The sequence below is a fragment of the Cinclus cinclus genome, chromosome 3, assembly GCF_963662255.1.
Source record: "Cinclus cinclus chromosome 3, bCinCin1.1, whole genome shotgun sequence".
NCBI lineage: Eukaryota > Metazoa > Chordata > Aves > Passeriformes > Cinclidae > Cinclus > Cinclus cinclus.
The window spans coordinates 66,020,284-66,039,337 of NC_085048.1; the positions used below are offsets into that span (position 1 = coordinate 66,020,284).

At 41.1% G+C, this 19,054-nt stretch overlaps 1 protein-coding gene across 1 annotated transcript in view; it reads left to right on the plus strand.

Moving 5' to 3' along the window:
• Window positions 1-18,636, plus strand: part of UST (uronyl 2-sulfotransferase) — a 146,773-nt gene extending 128,137 nt beyond the window's left edge. Inside the window, exon 8 of the mRNA XM_062488933.1 lies at window positions 18,353-18,636. Within this exon, the coding sequence (XP_062344917.1) occupies window positions 18,353-18,636 (284 nt within the window). The remainder of the gene's footprint in view (window positions 1-18,352) is intronic.
• The last annotated feature ends 418 nt before the right edge of the window (window positions 18,637-19,054 follow it).

A 19,054-nucleotide genomic window follows, 5' to 3' on the forward strand; every position in this document is an offset into this window, starting at 1 on the left:
ATCCTCCCCTCTGTTTCTCTCTAGGCTCATCTCCCCAGTTTCCTCTCCTTCCAAACTGCATTCCCATTGTGTTATTTTATTACTATCTTCTCCAGTTTTCTGGCTTTGTCTATCTCTAACATTTGCGTAATTGTTTACTGCACTTTATAGTCCTTATATTTTGAGTTGTACTGTTTGCACTCCATTTTAATACCTTCTCAGTACGTTGCAGATGCCATCTATAATACAGGTAAGTGTTAGGGTGTGGCATTTTTTTACTCCAGGGCAGTGTTAGGGATGCTGCTGTGAGAACTAGTATTCAACAAGGATTTCTTTGGAACTGAAATTGCCAATACTGTGGTGTGTCCCCTGATTCAATCAGCAGCTATTATGGAAGAATAGTTAAGATGCACTCCCAAGCTTTTAAAGGGCTGCAATTGTCACCTGGACACCAACAGATGAAAGAATCAAATTGACATACTGGTAGGAGCTATAATAGAGAAGATGTGATTAATAGACAGTTGAGGAATGTCAGTATGGCATTTGTAAAACCTCAAAAATCAACTACTTTCTTTAAGGGCTCAGCAAGCACAAGGATATGAGAGGGTACAGGTGTGATTTTCAGCCAGATCTTTGTCCAAAAGCTCTTTAAGAAAAACAGTTGTCAAGATAGGAGAAAAAATGTTCTCCTGCAGGACCAAGCTGGTAAAAGAGGTGGACGTTCATTGTTTGGTAGTGCCCTCTTTAAAAATACAGGGAAGTTTTGCAGGGAACTGTGCTTCAGCCTGGGATAAATGTTCTCTTAGAAAGGTCTGACTGAGGTAAGAGAGGTCAATGCTGATACGATGTTACCAGTAAGCAACAAAAGCAACACTGAAGTGTTTTACTAATCATAACAAAGCGGAGCATTAAAATTCAGCTGGTGTGCTGTTGAGAAGGTCTGTCCTTGGCACTCAGAGCTGCAGTCCACAGATGCTCTGGGTCCTGATCTGTATGGAGCTTGGTAGAAAAGTGCATGTTGTCAGATGGGTGGGTAGTTTTCTCTGCACAGGGAAGCAGTCTTGTACAGAAGGAATTTTTATGTGAAGCTAGATCGAGTCATGACTCAATTTTTCCAGATGGCAGAAAATGGTGATGCAGGACAGAAGGGTTAAATCCCAGCTGAATTGCAAGAGCAGCTGAAGGAAAGGCATTCACATTTGAGGTGCTGCCCTAGCTGCAAAGCAGGGAGTTCACGCAGCTGTAGTTCCGATTTGTGTTTCGTGGTAGGTGATTCAGGAGCATCAGAACGTGTCTGCTCTTGTTCTCATCTATCCATTCTCTTTCAAGTTTGCATTCTGGGTAAGCAAAAGGTGGCAACAAGGATGACAGTGAAGCAAAAAACACACCAGGCCTCATTTTCTAGCTAGATTTACCAGAGAAAGAAAGAAACTGTTGAGTTGGCCTCTGGTTTTCTAGCAGTGAGCAGCAGCTGTTTTGGTAGCAGTAGCAGCAGCTCATATAACAAATGTTTCATGATGAATGCAAACAAAAGCCAGCCCTGAAATTCCAGCTCCGCTATGTACGCATAAAATATAAAACCAGTTCAAAATAATGTAACTACTCAACTTAAGGGATTTTTTTTTTTCTCCCCTTCTAAATAAATTCCATATGAGAATTAGTGTTAGGTCTGCTCAGTTCTCCAGGGCTCACCCAGAAAATTTTTATCATATAGGCTGAGGGCAAATAGTGAACACAAAAACAGACCAAGAAAAAATATTTTTAGAAGAAGTGCACGTGCAAAGAGGTTGTGTGGTTTGGGCGAAGGTTTTAAGAATGCCAAACATGCTTACTGATTGAAATTACTGCTGATGTTTGTGAGTTGGCTGAATTCACATGCCTCCAAAATAGATCTTGGAGGAAATCTTTATGCATCTCTGTGCAAATTTACTTTCTGAAGATGACTTGTGGTTTTAAAGGCATCTACATGTTAGAAGAGCATTATGCCCTCTATCATAAATTTCTCTCCAGATAGCTAGTGGGAGGATTTCTGGGGAATGCAAGTTGCTGGTCAGTTCATACTCAGGGGAAATGAGGATATTGAAGAGAGAGAAAAGTATAATAGTTGGAGATTCAGGAGAAATACAAAAGCTATCCAGGGGGCAGTGTCTTAAATTGTTATCTTCCTCCAGTTGCTATAAAACAGCAAGTAAATACTAGCTTTTACCCATCCCTCCCTGCTCTGTTGTTTGCTGAAAGTCTGGAGCAGCATCTGTTGTCTGCCCATGCAAACGCTCCTGCTCTGTTCTCAGGCCCTGAAATACTTTCTTCACAATCAGTTTGCTTTCCTTATGGTTATTTTTTCTGAGCTGGCTTCCCTGTAATTATGGAATTACTCAGCTCTATGCATCCAGCATAGGAAAAAACCTCTTTTCTTGTGTCCTGACAGATTAATTATAAAATAATGCATCTTATTGTGCCCTTTGCCATATGATTCTAAGACCTTTTGTGTAATACAGATTTTGAATGAGGTTTGTCTTCTTCCATTTTGCTCCTTTCAGCTGAATTTTGAAGGGCCTGTGAAGTTGTATTGCTGTTCTTGGGGTACACATGTACCTGTAAGTCATTGTGTGTCATATCTTTGGTGCATGCAAATGTAGGGCTTAGAAGAAAAACTGTGTGCTTGTCTGGTCTCTTCTTCTCCTGCTTCTCGACTGCTTCGTTTAGTTTCCAAGCCATCAACTACATTATTTGATTTATTGGTCTTTGTGGAGTGGAAGGGGGAAAGGAGATTGATAAAGAGTACTGTTGGATCTAGCAAAGAAAAGAGAACAAAAGGGGTGGGCTTTTTCAGGTTTTGCTTCTTTCTCGCAAGAAAGAAGTGCAACATAAGTTATTGGGAGAGCCCAGTGGATGTGTTGCGCCTGTGTGGAAGGCAGACAGGGACAGGGAGCACACGAATGTTGCTGCAGCAGAGTTTGGTGCATGCAGGGAGCCATGGGTGGTGTGCACAGTTGGCCAGAGCCTGCAGTGCTTTGCAGAGCTGTGCTCCTGTGGCTTTTAGGATGTTACCAAGTTTAGAGGTTTACTGCTTGGGCACGAACACATGCTTTTTCTGTTACATAAAATGAGAGTGTGGAATTAATGGGTGACTGATATATATTATATAACTTCTAAAAGCTAGTGGAAATTGGACATGACAGAAGTGACAATGTTGAATGAAAATATTCACCGAAAATTCTGTTTTATCTTAAATACCACTAAATATTTTCTGGGTGTTGAAGTCTTATTTTTATCTTTAAAGTTTTCTTCCACTCCCTACTGTTCCATGAGTGGTCTGCCTATTTTACAGTAGCCATGACTCATCCTTGAAGGGTCTTCAGACAGCTGACAAACCTGCCTTACTTCGCTGGGTATTGACATTATTTAATGTCAGTGCTTAAATTATGTACTGGGGAAACTGAATTCTCTGCGTGATCAGTGGAGAGAGGTAAATGGCTCTTTCTCTCTCTGGGGGTTGTTTGGTGCCGTGAGTGGCTGTCTGGAGTTCATCAGCAGGAATACTCCTGACTCATGCTGTGTACTGGTACACAGTAGGGTAGAGCAAGATGCTGGCTAGGAGTTGGCATGCAGTAGCATTTGTAGGAACAAGGATGAAGTATACATATAAAAACAAAGTATGTCATCCTTCTTAGTGTTTTCCTTGCCTATCCAATAGACAGATCTGTGCATCATAGAGTGCTATTTGATTTAAGTTTTAGTGGAGTTGTTTGGGGTTTTTATATGGGCTTCACTTGGGGTTTTTTTAGCACCCCACTATATTTTTCTGCAGTGATTCCAGGAACAACGTCTATGACCTTAGTTCCCTGTGGGGCCCAGAAACACAGCAGAAGCCCAGGACTCTCTTACCAAGAGCAAAGGAGGTGAATGAAGAGGAAGATCTATTCTAATAAACTCTCAAGAAACCCCTGCGTGGTGACCAAAGCAACTGCTAGAGAGTGAATGAATTGCAGAAGATGGGAAACCTGGGGAAGGATTTTGGTCAGTAAAACTATGAAGGGATCTTGAAGAGGGTGATGCATGGCAGGACCAGCTGGGGTGAGGGGGATGATGGTTGAACCAACCTGCGCAAGTATTTGGCAGTGAGGTAATTTCACCAGTTCCTTCCTCCATATCCTCTATATGTTTTTTTTTGGATCAGCACATTTTTGGATTAGATGTGGGCCTGGCTATTCACTGTCCACAGTTTATGTTTCAGTGTTTGAGAAGTCCCCAATCTGTTTTTCTGCACTGAATCCCAGTTCATAGGGATTAGTGTTTTACCGGTTTCACCACAGAAGTATCACTTGCTTTCCACATCTTCCTTAGGGTTATTATTTCAGGATTTATGGGTATTTCAGGTGTGAGGTTTTTTCCATTCTAGATTCTTATCCTATCTATTTCCACTCTTAATTTAACTCAATAAGCGGTAAACTCGGTGGTAAATTTTGAGTGTCTGTGATGGCAAATAAAATCTATTAGACAGGACATCAGCTGGAGCCCTGGATACCAAATAGCACTTCAAAGAGTTCATATTCTTCCCAGAGTTTTGGTACTTAGTGTGGCTTATGACTTTGTGTGCAAATCCAATTCACTGATACTCCATAACGACCAGGCAAGATACTAAGCATGGAGAGTTTGTATTCTTTTTAAGCACGCTGAAACAGATTTCATGTGTTAAAATGGTTTGGTTTTGTTTTGTTTGCAAATGGCAAATTGTTCTTTCCAGTCAGCATAGTGAAAAAGGTGAGATGAGTGCTCTTAGTCTAAGCCCTTGAAAGAAAAACTTTATGATGGATGTACACGTACACACATCCTGATACACTTGTTCATCCAGATGTACTAAGAGCAGTTCCTGGAGAACGGAGTAAACCCTTTATACAGCAAACCATTTTTAGTTCTTATTAGTTGAAAATAACAAGAACAAATTACGTCTTGTACAACTTTGCCTATTTATTGCAGACATGCCAGTGCAAGTGGTTGATAGCAAGAAAACTTAAGTCTGTTGTCCTACACTTCAGCAAACAGCTTACCAAAGATGTCAGCCTAGTTCATCTTGAGCTTTCACTAACAGAAGAGCGGTGAAACTACAAAGCATCTGTCTGTATTTTAAATTTCAGAATTTATTTGGCATTGCCTGCCACTGCTGGTGGGATATGGCGTTGTGTCCCTGGCAGGTCCCAGTACTTTGCGCATTTGCAGAACACATTATTTAGCCTATTTTAAGGACAGACTTAGCACTTAGTCAAAGGTTATGCTTTGAATCATTGAAAATTATTTTCCTTGGTGCATATTTTTGCAAGCTGCTTGTAGAAATCAAAGGTTTGAGTTCCTGCTTAATTCATCTGCTCAGTTCACAGACTGCTTCAGTTACCCCTTCAGACCACATCTTGGTGTGCATCCCAATCCTTCAAAAGTAATAAAAAGTACACAGCCACTTTGTATCTGATGTGCAAAAAGGGAGAAACTCCTAGTCCCACACTTGTTTTCATGCTGTATACATGTGTGAGTAATTTAGTGAAGAAGTGGCACCTGATACATTAGTATCTTTTATTAGCAATTGGTATTGCCAGACCAATGTTTTTGATTTTGAAATAGTGGCAGAACTTGCCCAGATTGCTGCTAAAATCAGAGGTCAAATCTGGTACTGCATCTCCATTTCTGAGTCTTAGCAGGAAAAGACAAAAAGAAAAAGATACAACAAAAATATTTTGGTAAACAGATGTCAGCCGCTTTAAAGTGTTGAATCTCAGTTTAATTTTTCCCATGGTACTTAAATAGTCCCTTTACTTCCTTTAGCCTTGTAGTTTTTCATTTCCCACTGTTACTCAAGCAAAATGAAAAAAAAAATTATATTTATGAGGACTCTATGTTTGCTAAGTTTAAGGGGTTTTGTTTCTTCAGTAATTCTTCAGTAATTATACTTAATAAAATTAAATGCTCTGGGAATGTGCCAAAAATGCTGTCAGCCACTGTGGCAAGCAGATGGATAAAGTTTCAGCTGAACGTGATGTGCCCAGGTTACTTTGTTTATTTAGAAGCTGATGACCACAGTCACTGAACATACTAGTGTAGCCTGTGAGAAATGTGTTTTTATAGAGCTCAGTCACAGTTTCCTACTCCAGCAGCTATGGGTTTGCTGGTGAACTTGGCCCCATCCAGGCATTGGATTGGGTTCTGGGACCCGCATGCTCAGCACTAAGACTGGATGTGAAGGCAATGGGAGGCATCTGTCTCCCCCCATTGACTGCCAGGGTTGATTCTACTGTTTTAACTGGTTAGGCCAGGTGTCCCCTTCCTCCTTCAAAAGCTCCATGTGTGTCCCTCCCAAAGCTGCCCACTCAGTTTGCAGCAGAGGAGGACCTTCCCAACAGATTTTTTTGGCTAGAAAGTGGCCCAGTGGAGAAGGGCCTGAGAGTGCTCTTGACAGCCAGCTTAACATGAACTAGTGTGTGCCCAGGTGGGCAAGAAGGCCAGTGGCATCCTGGCCTGTATCAGACACAGTGTGGCTGGCAGGGCCAGGACAGAGACTGTCCCCCTGTACTTGGTACTGCTGAGGCCATACCCTGAGTGCTGTGTCCTGTTCTGGGCCCCTCATTGCAAGAAAGACTTTGAGGTGTTGGAGTGTGTCCAGAGGAGAACAGAACTGGTGAAAGGTTTAGAGGATCAGTCATATGAGGAGCAGCTGAGGGAGCTGGGCTTGTTTAAGCTGGAGAAAAGAAGGCTTAGGGAGACCTTAACACTTTCTACAACTGCCTGGGAGGAGGTTGTAGGCAGGTTGGTCTCTTCTGCCAGAGAACAAGTGACAGGACAAGAGTAAACAGCCTTAAGTTGCACCAGGGACCATTCCTGTTGGACATCAGGAAAATTTTGCTACACTGAAAGAGTGTTTGAGCATTGGAAGAAACTTTCCAGGGCAGTGTTAGTCACCATCCCTAGGAGTGTTCAAGGAAAGACTGAATGTGGCACTTAGTGCTATGACTTAGTTGACATGGTGTGCTCAGTCAAAGGTTGAACTTGGTGAGCTTAGGGGTCTTTTCCAACCTTAATGATTATATGATTTTAAGACAAAACCTGATTGTGTGCACTGGTCACCCACTGAGCACCGAGCCTGGGTGAAAATGTGCCTCAGAGCCCTGTTGTTATGTGTAAGTGCATACACACATCAACATGGTCAATGTCCCTTCTGCACAAATGTACACTGAACCTCCCAGAGGTGAATTTTTTAGTTTTTTGGACAGGCCGTTCTAAAGTTAGCTTGATTGTTTATTTTTTCATTGTTTTTCTTGCTATGGAAACCTTGAACATACTATTCTCTCAGATAACTTTTTCATCATGTTTTCCGCAGAACTTCATTAAAATATTCTGTATTGAAAAAAAATATTCTTCTAGTAAGCTTAGCAAATTAAATAGGATTTTGTAGATTCAGGCTCAGATTTGTTGTTTAGAGGAACAGGTGTTGAAATTAGACACTGAAATATTGACTTTTGTTTTTTAATGGTATTTTCTGTGTTGTGTTGTGTTATGTTATCAGATAAGTTAAAATTTACTTAGACAACTCACACAGCATTAATGCCCTCTCTTCATGTCACTTTCTCCTTTGGTCAGTAGGCTGGGGATGGGCAAGAGGTTGGGAGAGGACACAGCCAAGACAACTGACCCAGATTGATCAAAGAGATAGTTCATACCATAGAATAACATGTTCAGTAATCAATAAAAGTAGAAATGAAGGAAGGAGTGGGATCTTTGAGTTCTAAGATAGCCATTGCTCATGCACTGACTGGGGAATGAGGGAGGGATGTCGTTTGCATCACTCCCCCCCTCCCCGCCTCCTTCAGATTAAACTGTTCTTATCTCTACCCAGGAATTTTCTTGCTTTTGTTCTTCCTGTTCTCTCCATCCTCCCACTGTGGGTGCAGTGTGAGAGAGCAAATGGCCACATGGGAGCTTGACTGCTGGCGGTGGCCCACCTGCTTCAACAGGTTTCTCTATTTATCTTGATACAACTTTGAACATTGCATTGTGTTGTGAGTAATGTGGGAGTGGTGGAATAAAGACATTCAAAAGATTGCATTGTAGAAAACTGTAATGATCTTCAACAAAAGTCTATGCATAGTGTTCCTTTTAGTAACTTCATTGTCTCCCAAAATTGATTTATCTTGTGGAGCTTTTCGTAATTGTTGTGACATCCTTCCTGGTTTCTGTCTCATTTTATTCTCATTCAGAGGTGTTAACATTTGCGAGTACCCATAAATACTGAAATGGAAAAAGACAGCCGACCATTTTATCTCCTGCTTTGTTAATCACAAGGGAAAAGTTTGTGCAGTATAACTTTGAAGCACAGTAGTCATTATGTCAGGTTTAGTATTGTCATTAAACTAATTTGCAGGCCATCCTGGAAACTATGATACTAGCCAGTCTCTCTAACACTGGCAAGAAACTACTGGTTGAAATACTGCAGACATAAGATAATTTACAGGATTAAATGCAGGAGCAATGGCTTTTCATACCCCAAAAGTCTCTCATTCCGATTCATGTGTGCTTTCAGAGTGTTTAGCTAAGCTCTTTAACAAGCAATAGAGTTAAGGCTACTGAGAATATACTTCCTGTAAACAAGGTGATGGATGGCAGAACAATGTGCCTGCATATCTCTTCCCTGTCTGTAAATTAATGTTAAATGGGAGTTGAATGAAAAAAGATCATTGAGCAAGCCCTGTTTCCTCAATGGATTGTTCTCAGTGCTGGCACACAAGCAAGAATGTTAAAGGTGTGCTGAAGCTGATCATGTCAGTCACTGAAGACAGGTGAGAGTTACTACAGAGGCAGCTGTCTTTGCCACTGACTGGTACATGTGCATGGAGTGCATAGGCAAACCTTTATCTTCAAATATCTTAGTCTCTTAAGTATGTCAGAAATGCTATTTTTACACTCCTTCTGGAAGAAAATATATTGCCTGGAATATACAGCAAGTACATGCATGTGTAAATCTTGATGGTGTTTGAACAGCTTCTTAGCACCTAAAGATGTTCTTTATTAATTTTATTAACCCAAACTGATTAAAATCATACTTATATTTGAACTGGGGCCTGCTTCCAAAAGCCCTCATGCATATAAAGAATTTCTAAGAGAAGTCTCCTGCCACAGGTTGCTGACACACTGCATCCTGTGATACAGCCTCTTGAGGGAGTGCTTTGGTGCCCAGGATCAAACAGATCACACCAGACCCAGGACATTTCTTCTGCTTTTTTCAAGCTCCCATCCCTCACCTGTGCTGCTAAAGAAGTGCTGAGGTTGGCATGAACAGCCAGTGTATTTCTACATCAGCATCTGCCTCCATGATTTCCAGGAGAGACACAAACGCTCAACGCAGCAAATCCCAAGTGTCCCAGGTTCCCCTTGCAGACGTGGCTGCAGGCTCTGTAACAGAGGCAGTGAAGAGCCCCAGCATGAATTCACCTTGACTTGGGTTTAATGCATTTGTGGAAATCCAGCAGGAGCTTTGGTCACAGTTGAAGTCCTGAGATAGCTAAATGTTTAGCTTATCTATCAGTCAGACTCTTGGAGGTCTGCTAGGTGCATAGGAATTACTGTCTTTTTGTGAGTGAGGACACTTGCTCTTCACATGAGCCTGTGAAGAGTGCAGGCATGGAAGGCAGAGTGGATTGCCTAGAGCTTCCTGGAAGGAGGAAAGATGCATTCTTGTTTCTGGTTCATAGTGACCTCAGGGGACATGAAGACCCTGGTAGCCTTAGGGCTTAGCCCTGTTGGGACATTATACTTCGCCTTCTAGCCTGAACAATAGAAAATCAAGATGTTCTCTTTCCAGGGACAGGGTGAGAATTGCATTAGCTACACCATGAGATTACTCTCCTCTCCCAGGGCTTCTAGTGAATATAATTCCCCTTCTTTTTTTCTTTCTTTTTTTTTTTCCCCCTCTTGCTGAAACAAGTCTGCCTGTGTTAAACAACAGACCCTTTTCCTCAGTTTTGGCCAGAGGAGGAAGCCTTTGTCCCGATCTCCTGGCAGCTGGCCAAGGCACAGTTGGGCTGTGGGCCAGGAGGGGGTGAACTTGAAAGAAACAGTGTGTTTTTTCTATTCTGGTAGCATTCTTCCTTCTTCAGCAGTGCCTTGGCCCCTGGCTGCCTTCAGTCACTTGTTATGCACAAAAGAACCTAAGGTCAAAAGAGACAATTTTCTCTTGACCGTGTGTAACTTGAAATAATAAGAAAAAACCATTTGGGGGCTTTCAGTTGTCTTTGTGCAGATATGGTTGGGAGAAAATCTTGGAACTGGCAACTTTCTCACAAGGGAGAAAAGATCCAATAGCACCTTTTTTCCCCCCATTTTAATAGCAGCTTTCCTACAGTAACATGCATCTTCCCAGTCTTGTATGTTCTACCAGTTGTGATCTTACCTTGGCAGTGCATAAATTTTATTACTGGACATTACTTGCTTCCTAGTTAGTATTTTTGCATTCATTTTTCATTTCAGTAGTTATATAAATAAATAAGCAGTCATATGTTGTCATATGTTCTTGGAAGACTTAAACTAAGATGCTAACAGTCTAAGGGGCTGCATTTAGAATGAACAATTTTTAAGGCCATGTCTCAACTTTTTTTTTTTTTTAATATGGAATTATTTCCCATTCCTTCAAGGCCTGATAGTGCAGGATGGTGACCACTAGGTTTCCACAGTCATGAAGTGAATAGCATAGTGAATTGGGTGTTCAGACATCTTCCAAAAAAGACATTCATGCTGAGGTATCTGAATGCAGTGACAAAAAGGCTTTTGCATGTGGTGCTTCTGACTTGGAAGTTGATACAAGCAAGACATTTGAAACCTGGATCTGTGAAAGGCTTAAATGGATCATTGGGTCCTTGAGCTTGGCTTCCTGTGTGCTACAGGTCACACAGTCTCTCTTGTGCATAGAGACCAGTATCTGGAGTTCATTAAGTTATCTGTCTTGATGCAAAATTATCAAGTGATAGCAAATCAACTGTGTTTGTTTTGTACTAACGATTAATCACCTTCACCACTTCAAGAAAGCAGTGCCGTACTTCCAGTCTGTATTTGTCTGGTTCCCGCTTCCAACCCTGCAGTACCCATAATTTTCTCAGCATGAAAATATGCAGATGCTGTAAACAAGTCACCTCTCAGTCGTCTTCTTTTGGTAAGCTGACCAGAGTGGATTTATCATCTTTCTCCAAAGTGTCCCTTTCAACCCCAGTGTTCATTCTGAGGTTGTTTTCATACTCTTTCTGATTTAGGATGTGGTTACACAACAGGATACTATATGCCAGTGTTTCAGTTAACAATACTATATATGGAAATAAAAATACCTTCACCTCTCTCCATCCCTCTCAGAGATCTTCACTTGCACAGTGTGCCTCTTCATCATTTCCTTTATGGGGACAAAAATCACAGATAGCAGCCTACCATGACTTGAAGCACAAAGGCAAGATGCCTGCTCTAGGTTCTTAAGTGCTGGGCTGTATCTCTGCAGATTTTCTGCATTACATAGCTGTGGTGAAGCTTTTCCTGCTCATAAGCGCTGCTGAAATTTGTCTCAGTCACTGCAACTCTCTCTTCTGTCTGCAAAAAAGTGATAATATTAGTATCTGCATAACCTACTATGCAGCACTGTTCACAAGCCATCTGTAAGAACCTATTTTTAAATTGTGGTTTTGTCAGATCCAGATTTGACTGGATTCATTCAATAACTCTTAAATAGCTGTAAAAGATACATTAGAAATTGCAGTGTATGAGCTGCAACCATAGGAGTTGTTTCAACAACTCAAACTAGACAATCCTGGCATTTCCTCTGCAGATGACTTTGGTTTTGGCACTTCCAACTCTGTCTAGTTCAACTTAAAAGTTGCTTAATGGCTATAAAAGTACCTGACCACATTCTCGTAAGAATCTGCCTGTTCATTCTACCAGTGTGGGTTATTTGTCAACTTTTCTTTTTCTTCTGAGTTAACCTACCTGAACTGGGAATGCAGCATTAAAGTGCACCAAATAAAGAAGCGTCTTAGAAGATCCTGCTGAGATTTGTTACCTGATCTTGTGTGAGATACAGCACATTTCCAGGCTGAGGACAGTATCAGAGGCAGTACAGGAGGGTTGGCTGAAGCATCCCCTGCAGCTGGAAACCCATGTTGTTGGATCCACAGCTCTGAACTGGTAGGAGCAAAGGCATAGTATGGTGACATTTCCAGGAGCAGGGTTTAGGGATTCTATTATAATACTTAGTGGTAGGAGAAGAGACTTCAGAGAGTGGTAGCTGGAAAAAGTTATATATTTGTATTGCTGAGTGTGTTCTATGGCAAGTGTTTTGTAATAGTGATGTAATGCCTCTAACAGCTCAAGTAGTATGTAAGAGTGCTGTTGAATTCATATCACTGTTGCATTGTCCAGTTGGCAACCAGAGCAGTGCTGACCTCTGCAGTATTTTCCAAATATATGTTACTTGCATAGTGTAGGAAGATGTTTGTTATTTATGGCCTTATCAGCCCAAAGTACTCCTTACATTTATCATTTATCACTAACTTTTATTTTCTTTTTTCTTCCTCTTTCTTCTTTGCTGTGATTTTATGTCATGCCTCCTTGGTGTTTGCATCCTTTAACATTAGTTGTTTGTTTACGTATCGTTCAGATTATCTCTTTGAACTCTTCTTGGCTAATCTCTGTTTTGGCATCCCTCAATTTTTCTGTGCTACCTTATAATTATCAGAGCTTCCTGCATTTTGTCTATGTTACTATAAATAATGAAATTGTATAAGGTTAACAGTGAGACTATTCTTTCCTTCAGTTTCTTTATTCATTGCAGTGATAAGAAAGAACATTGCTATCTCACCTAGTTCCATCTCTGTCACTGACAGCCATAATTTTATAGTGTCCAGGCTAATTACACTCTGGTGTATTTGCTCCCAAGATCCCTGTTTGATAAATAATAGGACGTTCCCTTTCCTAGGATTGCAGAGCTCTAAAGTTCTGGGAGTTTCCATGAACTCTGGAGAGCTGCTCTTTCAGAGAGATCCATGCCTGACCTTTAGGAGATAGGAAACGGCTGTGTGCCGGTGTGCGAGAGTTCTCTTAATCCCCTGGAGTTAGGAGTTGTTCTGTGTCAGCAAAGGACCACAATAATTTAGGCCAGAATTCAGGTAAAACAAAGCAAGTAGTGCTGTGAGCCTGGCATAACTGTCCCCTGTATGCATGTGAAGGTCTAATCTTAATCTGCGTGTCATTAAAATTTACACCATATTTTGTTGGTGTGAATAACTGTGAAGAGAGTAAACTAGTGGTAAAGAGGTAAATAACTAGGATTCATGGTATTTCAGATAAAGTTGGTATATACTGTGGGACAAATTGCTGCTTTACTTTTCCATCAGTTTTGATTTTTGATGTATTTCTGCCTAGTCGGTGTCTGTTGGATTTTCTCCACCATCCCTGCTTCCCATTAACGAATGAAAGCCTAAGCAAGGTGCTCCATCACGGAGTGTTGCTGCAGCACATCATCCCTCCTCCAGCTTGGATCCAGGGACCTGCCCTGGACTCCTGAGTAGCAGTAGCCCGGTGGCCATTGGAAAGATGTGCGAGCCCAGCATGTCAGCGTCTCATCCATTTTCCCCGAACTGTCCTTTTCCCAGATACCCTTCAAGAGCCAGGCTAAAAATGTCAAGTTTGGAAAGCAAATCGGTTGTGCCAGCAAATTTTTTGCTAAGCTGAACATTCCAGGGGAGATAATTTCTAGCATAGCCATCCCCTGGTTGGCACCATAGTAATGAGAGGCAGATCAAACAGAGACCCTCACCCCTTCATACGTCACATCTAACCACAGTGACATACTTTCATTTCCATTTAAAACTCTGGAGAAGTAGGTATGTGCTGTAACTCAGCTGCATACAATTGAGACACAGGGCCTCCCTGCACAGTTGCAGGAAATGAGTTTGCTGTATCTGTGACAGCTGTCGTGTTCGCACAGCCGTGGGAGCAGTGCAGCTCAGTGTGACGTTATTCCACCGCGGCGTGAGCCCAGCAAGCCCCTGGTTCTGCTGGCCTGCAGCCACCCTGCGCTGCCTCCAGCCTGGCTCGCCTCTCCTCGAGGGCCCCCCAGGGGCACCGGCTCCCTGTGCCTTCATCCAGGAGCGGCACTGAGGGGCAGCCTTTGCGTAGCACCCCCCAAAACAGCAAGACACTGGAGAGCACGTCATTCTGAATTTTCTTCTGAGGTGGAGAATGCCTTTAGGATCATTTTGTCTAAATATGGCAATTCAGGGTTTTTGCAACCACAAGTTATAAAACTCACTTTTCCCTATGGTTTGGATTGCTGCAGTGAGTAATGTCCGTTTCTTAGTTTAAAAAAAAAATAAGTGAGAGTGTGGAAAGTAACAGTAAACACTCATCAACTGGTAACCCAAAAGAATTTAATTTTCTTCATTCCTATCTGCATGCCAGTTTAGTCTTAATTCAAGGTATGAGCAGGCTGCATTTACTGCAGCCTACAGTAATGGAAGGTTACAGTACTGTATAGTGATGTCTGTGTGCAGAGAGGAAAATCTTCTTGGAACTGGCAACTTTCTCACAAGGGAAAAAAGAACCAATAGCACCTCGTTTTCCCCCCATTTTAATAGCAGCTTTCCTACAGTAACATGCATCTTCCCAGTCCTGTATCTTCTACCAGTTGTGATTTTACCTTGGCAGTGCATAAATTTTATTACTGGACATTACTTGCATCCTAGTTAGTATTTTTGCATTCATTTTTCATTTCAGTAGTTAGGTAAAGGGGGGGGGGGGTTGCATTACTGTATAGCGCATTATTCAAGTAACTTAAAATAATGCCAAAGCAAATGCATTAAAAAAAATTTAAAAAAAAACAAGAAGTAAAAGGTGTAGTTTGTTGCCCTCCATCTGGTTAGCTGGCTCAAAGGTCATAAAATGGAGGTCCTTTGGTGGGGCAGCTGGGTTTATGTAGCATATGCAGATTGGAATTTTGGCTTTAAGCCAGATCTATCTAATTTTTCGTTTTGCTTCTATGATAAGAGGTAGTTGAGGTGACTTCAAGGGGCAGTGTTGTGATCTCATCCATATTTGTATCAGAGAGCCTTTTAAGAGTATTTAAGATTAAAATGCAGTCTAAATAAAGTACAAGTACAAAAAATTGCAGAGTTCACTTGTTTTATCAAAAGGCTGAGCATGCAGCCAGGCACAGGTCCAACTCATGCCATCCAGCAACCCACACCTCACAGCTCTTCATGCTCTGCAGTTCCAATGATTGTGCTGCAAGGCAAACAAACAGGAGTCAGAAAATTTGCACAGCCCCTGCAGCCTTCCCGGGTGTGGGTGTTTCTCTCTGTTCACATGTGTACTTCTGTAGTCATAGGTGTGTGCACAGAGCAGAGAATTGCACACATCCAGAAACCCCTGTGCCACTGCAACAGCAAATTCAGAGGAGGAGTGTGCTGTGCTGCGAGGGTGGCACAGAGCACTGGGCTGCTCCCTGCTCGGCACACCAGTAGGACATTGCCTTTGGCCACTCCTGTCCCCACAGACTGACCCCCAAAGGAAACAGTCTTGTGCTCTTCACCTTGTCATCCTTGGCAGCGCTCCTGGGCTAAGCACAAGTGCCTCTCTCTGCTGGGAGAAGCAGCGGCCAAAGGGAGCTGGAGCTGTGAAAGTGGCTTTCCTCACTTACAGTCCTGGAGGGACTCTGTAAGTCAAGGGCTTTTTCCAGTGTGCTAAATGGAGTTTTCTGTAGCAGAAATAACTTGCGTAAAATAAAAACAAAGTTGGCAGGCAGTATAAAGACTTAAGCTAATAAATGCAGTATTTAGTAGTGTATATTTGCTGCTGAATTTGTAAAGAAAACCAGACTGTAAAGTTGGCAGGAGCTATCAGCTAAGCACAACAGAGGAATGTCTTGAAGTGCTCAGTAATCATAAGGAAGTTTTCTCACCCAAGGACAGGCTGAGTAGAATACCCTTCCTGGAATGTAGTCACCTCATACCCATCAATGGCAATTTGAAGGTAACTTGAACAACTTGGCTGAAACTTTAACAAGATGAGACATTTGTTAGTCTGTTCTGGTCTATGGGTGAAGGTGGTGCAGAAAAGAATAAGCTCTTGGGGAACCCAGATATTTTCACCAAAAATATTTCACACTATTCACTAAATACAGGTCCTGCTTTCTATGCCAATATTTGTTTGGAATGCAAGCATTTCCTGACCCTCTACACTTTTTCTTAGCTAAATAGCACATTAAAAATTCCATCTTTCTTTGGGGTTTTTTGTATATTTTAAAAAGTTCACTATTATCTAAATAAAACTAAGCAAACTGATAAACAGTAAATATGGAACATATTTCACCATACATCACTGTAATTAAAGAACAAAGAACTCTGTATGCTGTTGTTTAATTACTTCTATATATGGGTAGAGACAGTGTAAAGAACTACTAAGTCTGGTTTAAAAGTTCCATTTAAGTACACAGTAGTATATTTTAATAATTACCAACTAATAAAGCCGTTCTTCCTTTGGAGAAGGAATTAAAAGTACAGATGTGAAATAGAATTAATGCTTTAAATAATTTTTTGTGATTTAGAACAGTGGGTAAGTTAGTCAACATACCTTCTCTTTGTGTCATTCTTCCTGCATTTCAAATTACTCTGCTGCAGTTGATAAGCAAAACTGACTATTTCAGATGTAACTTTTTTCTTTTGCACCATATTGGTGTGACCAAATGAAGTCCAGTGAATAAGAGAATGTCTACCCCAGCAGCATTTGTCTCATGTAGTATTATTAAAGCGCTCTGAGTTGATTTTCTTTAGTTATCCTTTTCTCTCAAGGAGGAAAATGTATGTCCACCAACTAAAAATCAATTTTTTTTACAACTGTGGCTACTTTAAGCAATATGAAAATCAATCTTCTAAAATTTAAAGAAAACCATTCATGTCCAATGCTGTGCTCTGCTCTGCTCATTTCTTGTACTTTTCAAGATTTAAAATCTTGCACCAACTTTTTGTATAAAGATCATTGCTGTTGTGCTTGCTAGATGGACTTACTCATATTACCTCTTGGGATAAAAGAGTTTGTTTAAAGTTCCTCTCTTCCCTAAAAAGCTATTCTTGATTATTTCTCTGGGATAAATATGACTTGTGGGATCCCAAGAACAACTACTTTTCCTGCTAGGAACCTGCCTTTCATCCCTTAGCTTTATGTGTAAGCAACTGTGAAAACCTGTTTCTCAGTAGAGATGTTAAGCATGTGTTAAGCTTTGCTGGCAGAAGAACTCCATTTGTTCTGCTCACATGAACAAAACTCTACCCGTGGTAAAATCACATTTTGATTCAGGGACTCTCTTTGGAAATGAGGGTGGTTGCTGCCACTGGAACCCAGTTGGAAACATGAAACCTTTGTTGTCTGCTTCCTCCATGTAAGCTTTTTCCTTACCATCCTTCATGGCCTGACCCTTTTGGATACTTCTGACTTGAAGAACTGCTGTTACAATAAGAATTAGATTCCCATGTTGTATACTTAGGATGAAAATAATTATGGTGCTCTGGCAACCTCTTGCCATCTTGAAAAGAGCAAAATTATTGCCTTCGGAGTTTGCTTTACATCTCCATTAAATACATTCATCTCCAGTGATAGACTCATCTGTTGAGAGAGAATTCAGTATTTTTATTAGTAACTAATTCTTTATCAACAATAAAAGGTTTGTATTTCAGTTTACCAAAGTTGTCAGGCGAGCAAAAAAGTAGTGATATCTTCCAGGCCATGACAGGAAGATGAGTCTGGTTGCATTAACAGGTATAACAGGACGAGAAAGTTAGCAGGCATTATTGATCCTAAAGTGTCATGTGGTGATGTCAGCAATCCTTCAGTGCTACCCTGAGATGGATTCAGGTTGACAAGTTCTGTTTAGATTTGAACTATAATAAAGCACAACTGAGACAGGTCACCATATGGCACATAGGAAATAATTGATTAGTTAAGATCAGTGGTGTGCCTGACATCAAATTTCCAAAGCTAGGCAAGACTGTGGGTTTCTCTGCGTGTAGCTCATGCACATAGTTCGCATGATGTGGTTTGTATTTTCAGATAACCATTGACAATTAAGATCTTTGGCAACTGCAGACAAGACTTATATGAACTACCATATTTAAGCATGAAAGCCTGACTTCAAATATCTGTGTTTTTTCATATTTTGTTAAAAGTAAATCCATTATTAGAGACAGCTTGAACTCATTTGTGTCAGTAATGTAGTAAGGCCATGCCTTAATGTTTAAATTAAAAAGTTTATGTCTGGTCTCGCTAATCAGCACCCACCATGTTGCCTGTTGTTTTTTCTTTACAGAACATAGGAAACTTGGCAATCTGACTGTGACAGTAAAAAAGACCGTCCCCTCTCCAGAGGCAATACAGGTCCTCTACCAACGCATGAGATATGAATATGAGTTTTATTACTATGTCAAAGAACAATTCCACCTGCTAAAACGCAAGTTTGGACTGAAGTCTCATATCAGAAAACCAAGTCCCAGACCTGAGTTCTTCATTCCTTCTCCCCTGGAAACAGAGGAACCTATAAATGATGAGGAAGAAGATGATGAAAAGTGGCTAGAGGATATCTATAAAAGGTGATGGATGGAAGAGATATCCTTTCTCTTCTGGTGACCCCTCCAGCTTTCTTAAGATTTGTTTTAATTATTATTAAAAGTAATTCCTTAAGGAACTGAGTGAACGCGCAGCGGATTTGAAATGGAACAGACAAGACCATTCCCACATGCTGGAGCCATTGGGAGATACCTGATTTTGCAGGTTTGATTCGTTATGCAGTGTTGGCTCTATAGCATCATTGCTATAGCATAGTTCAAGAGAGAAGCACCTACCATCTGTCACAAAATAACTTTTGGAATACATGGTAGTCCTTTGTGAAGTGCAAAATACAAAAGAATAGATTAGGCATTCTTGAAAAGTAAATCTTGCAGATTCTCATCTCTCTCTTTCACCAGAAACAAGTCTTTATGGCATAACACTGTGGCATGAACTACCAGCAAGT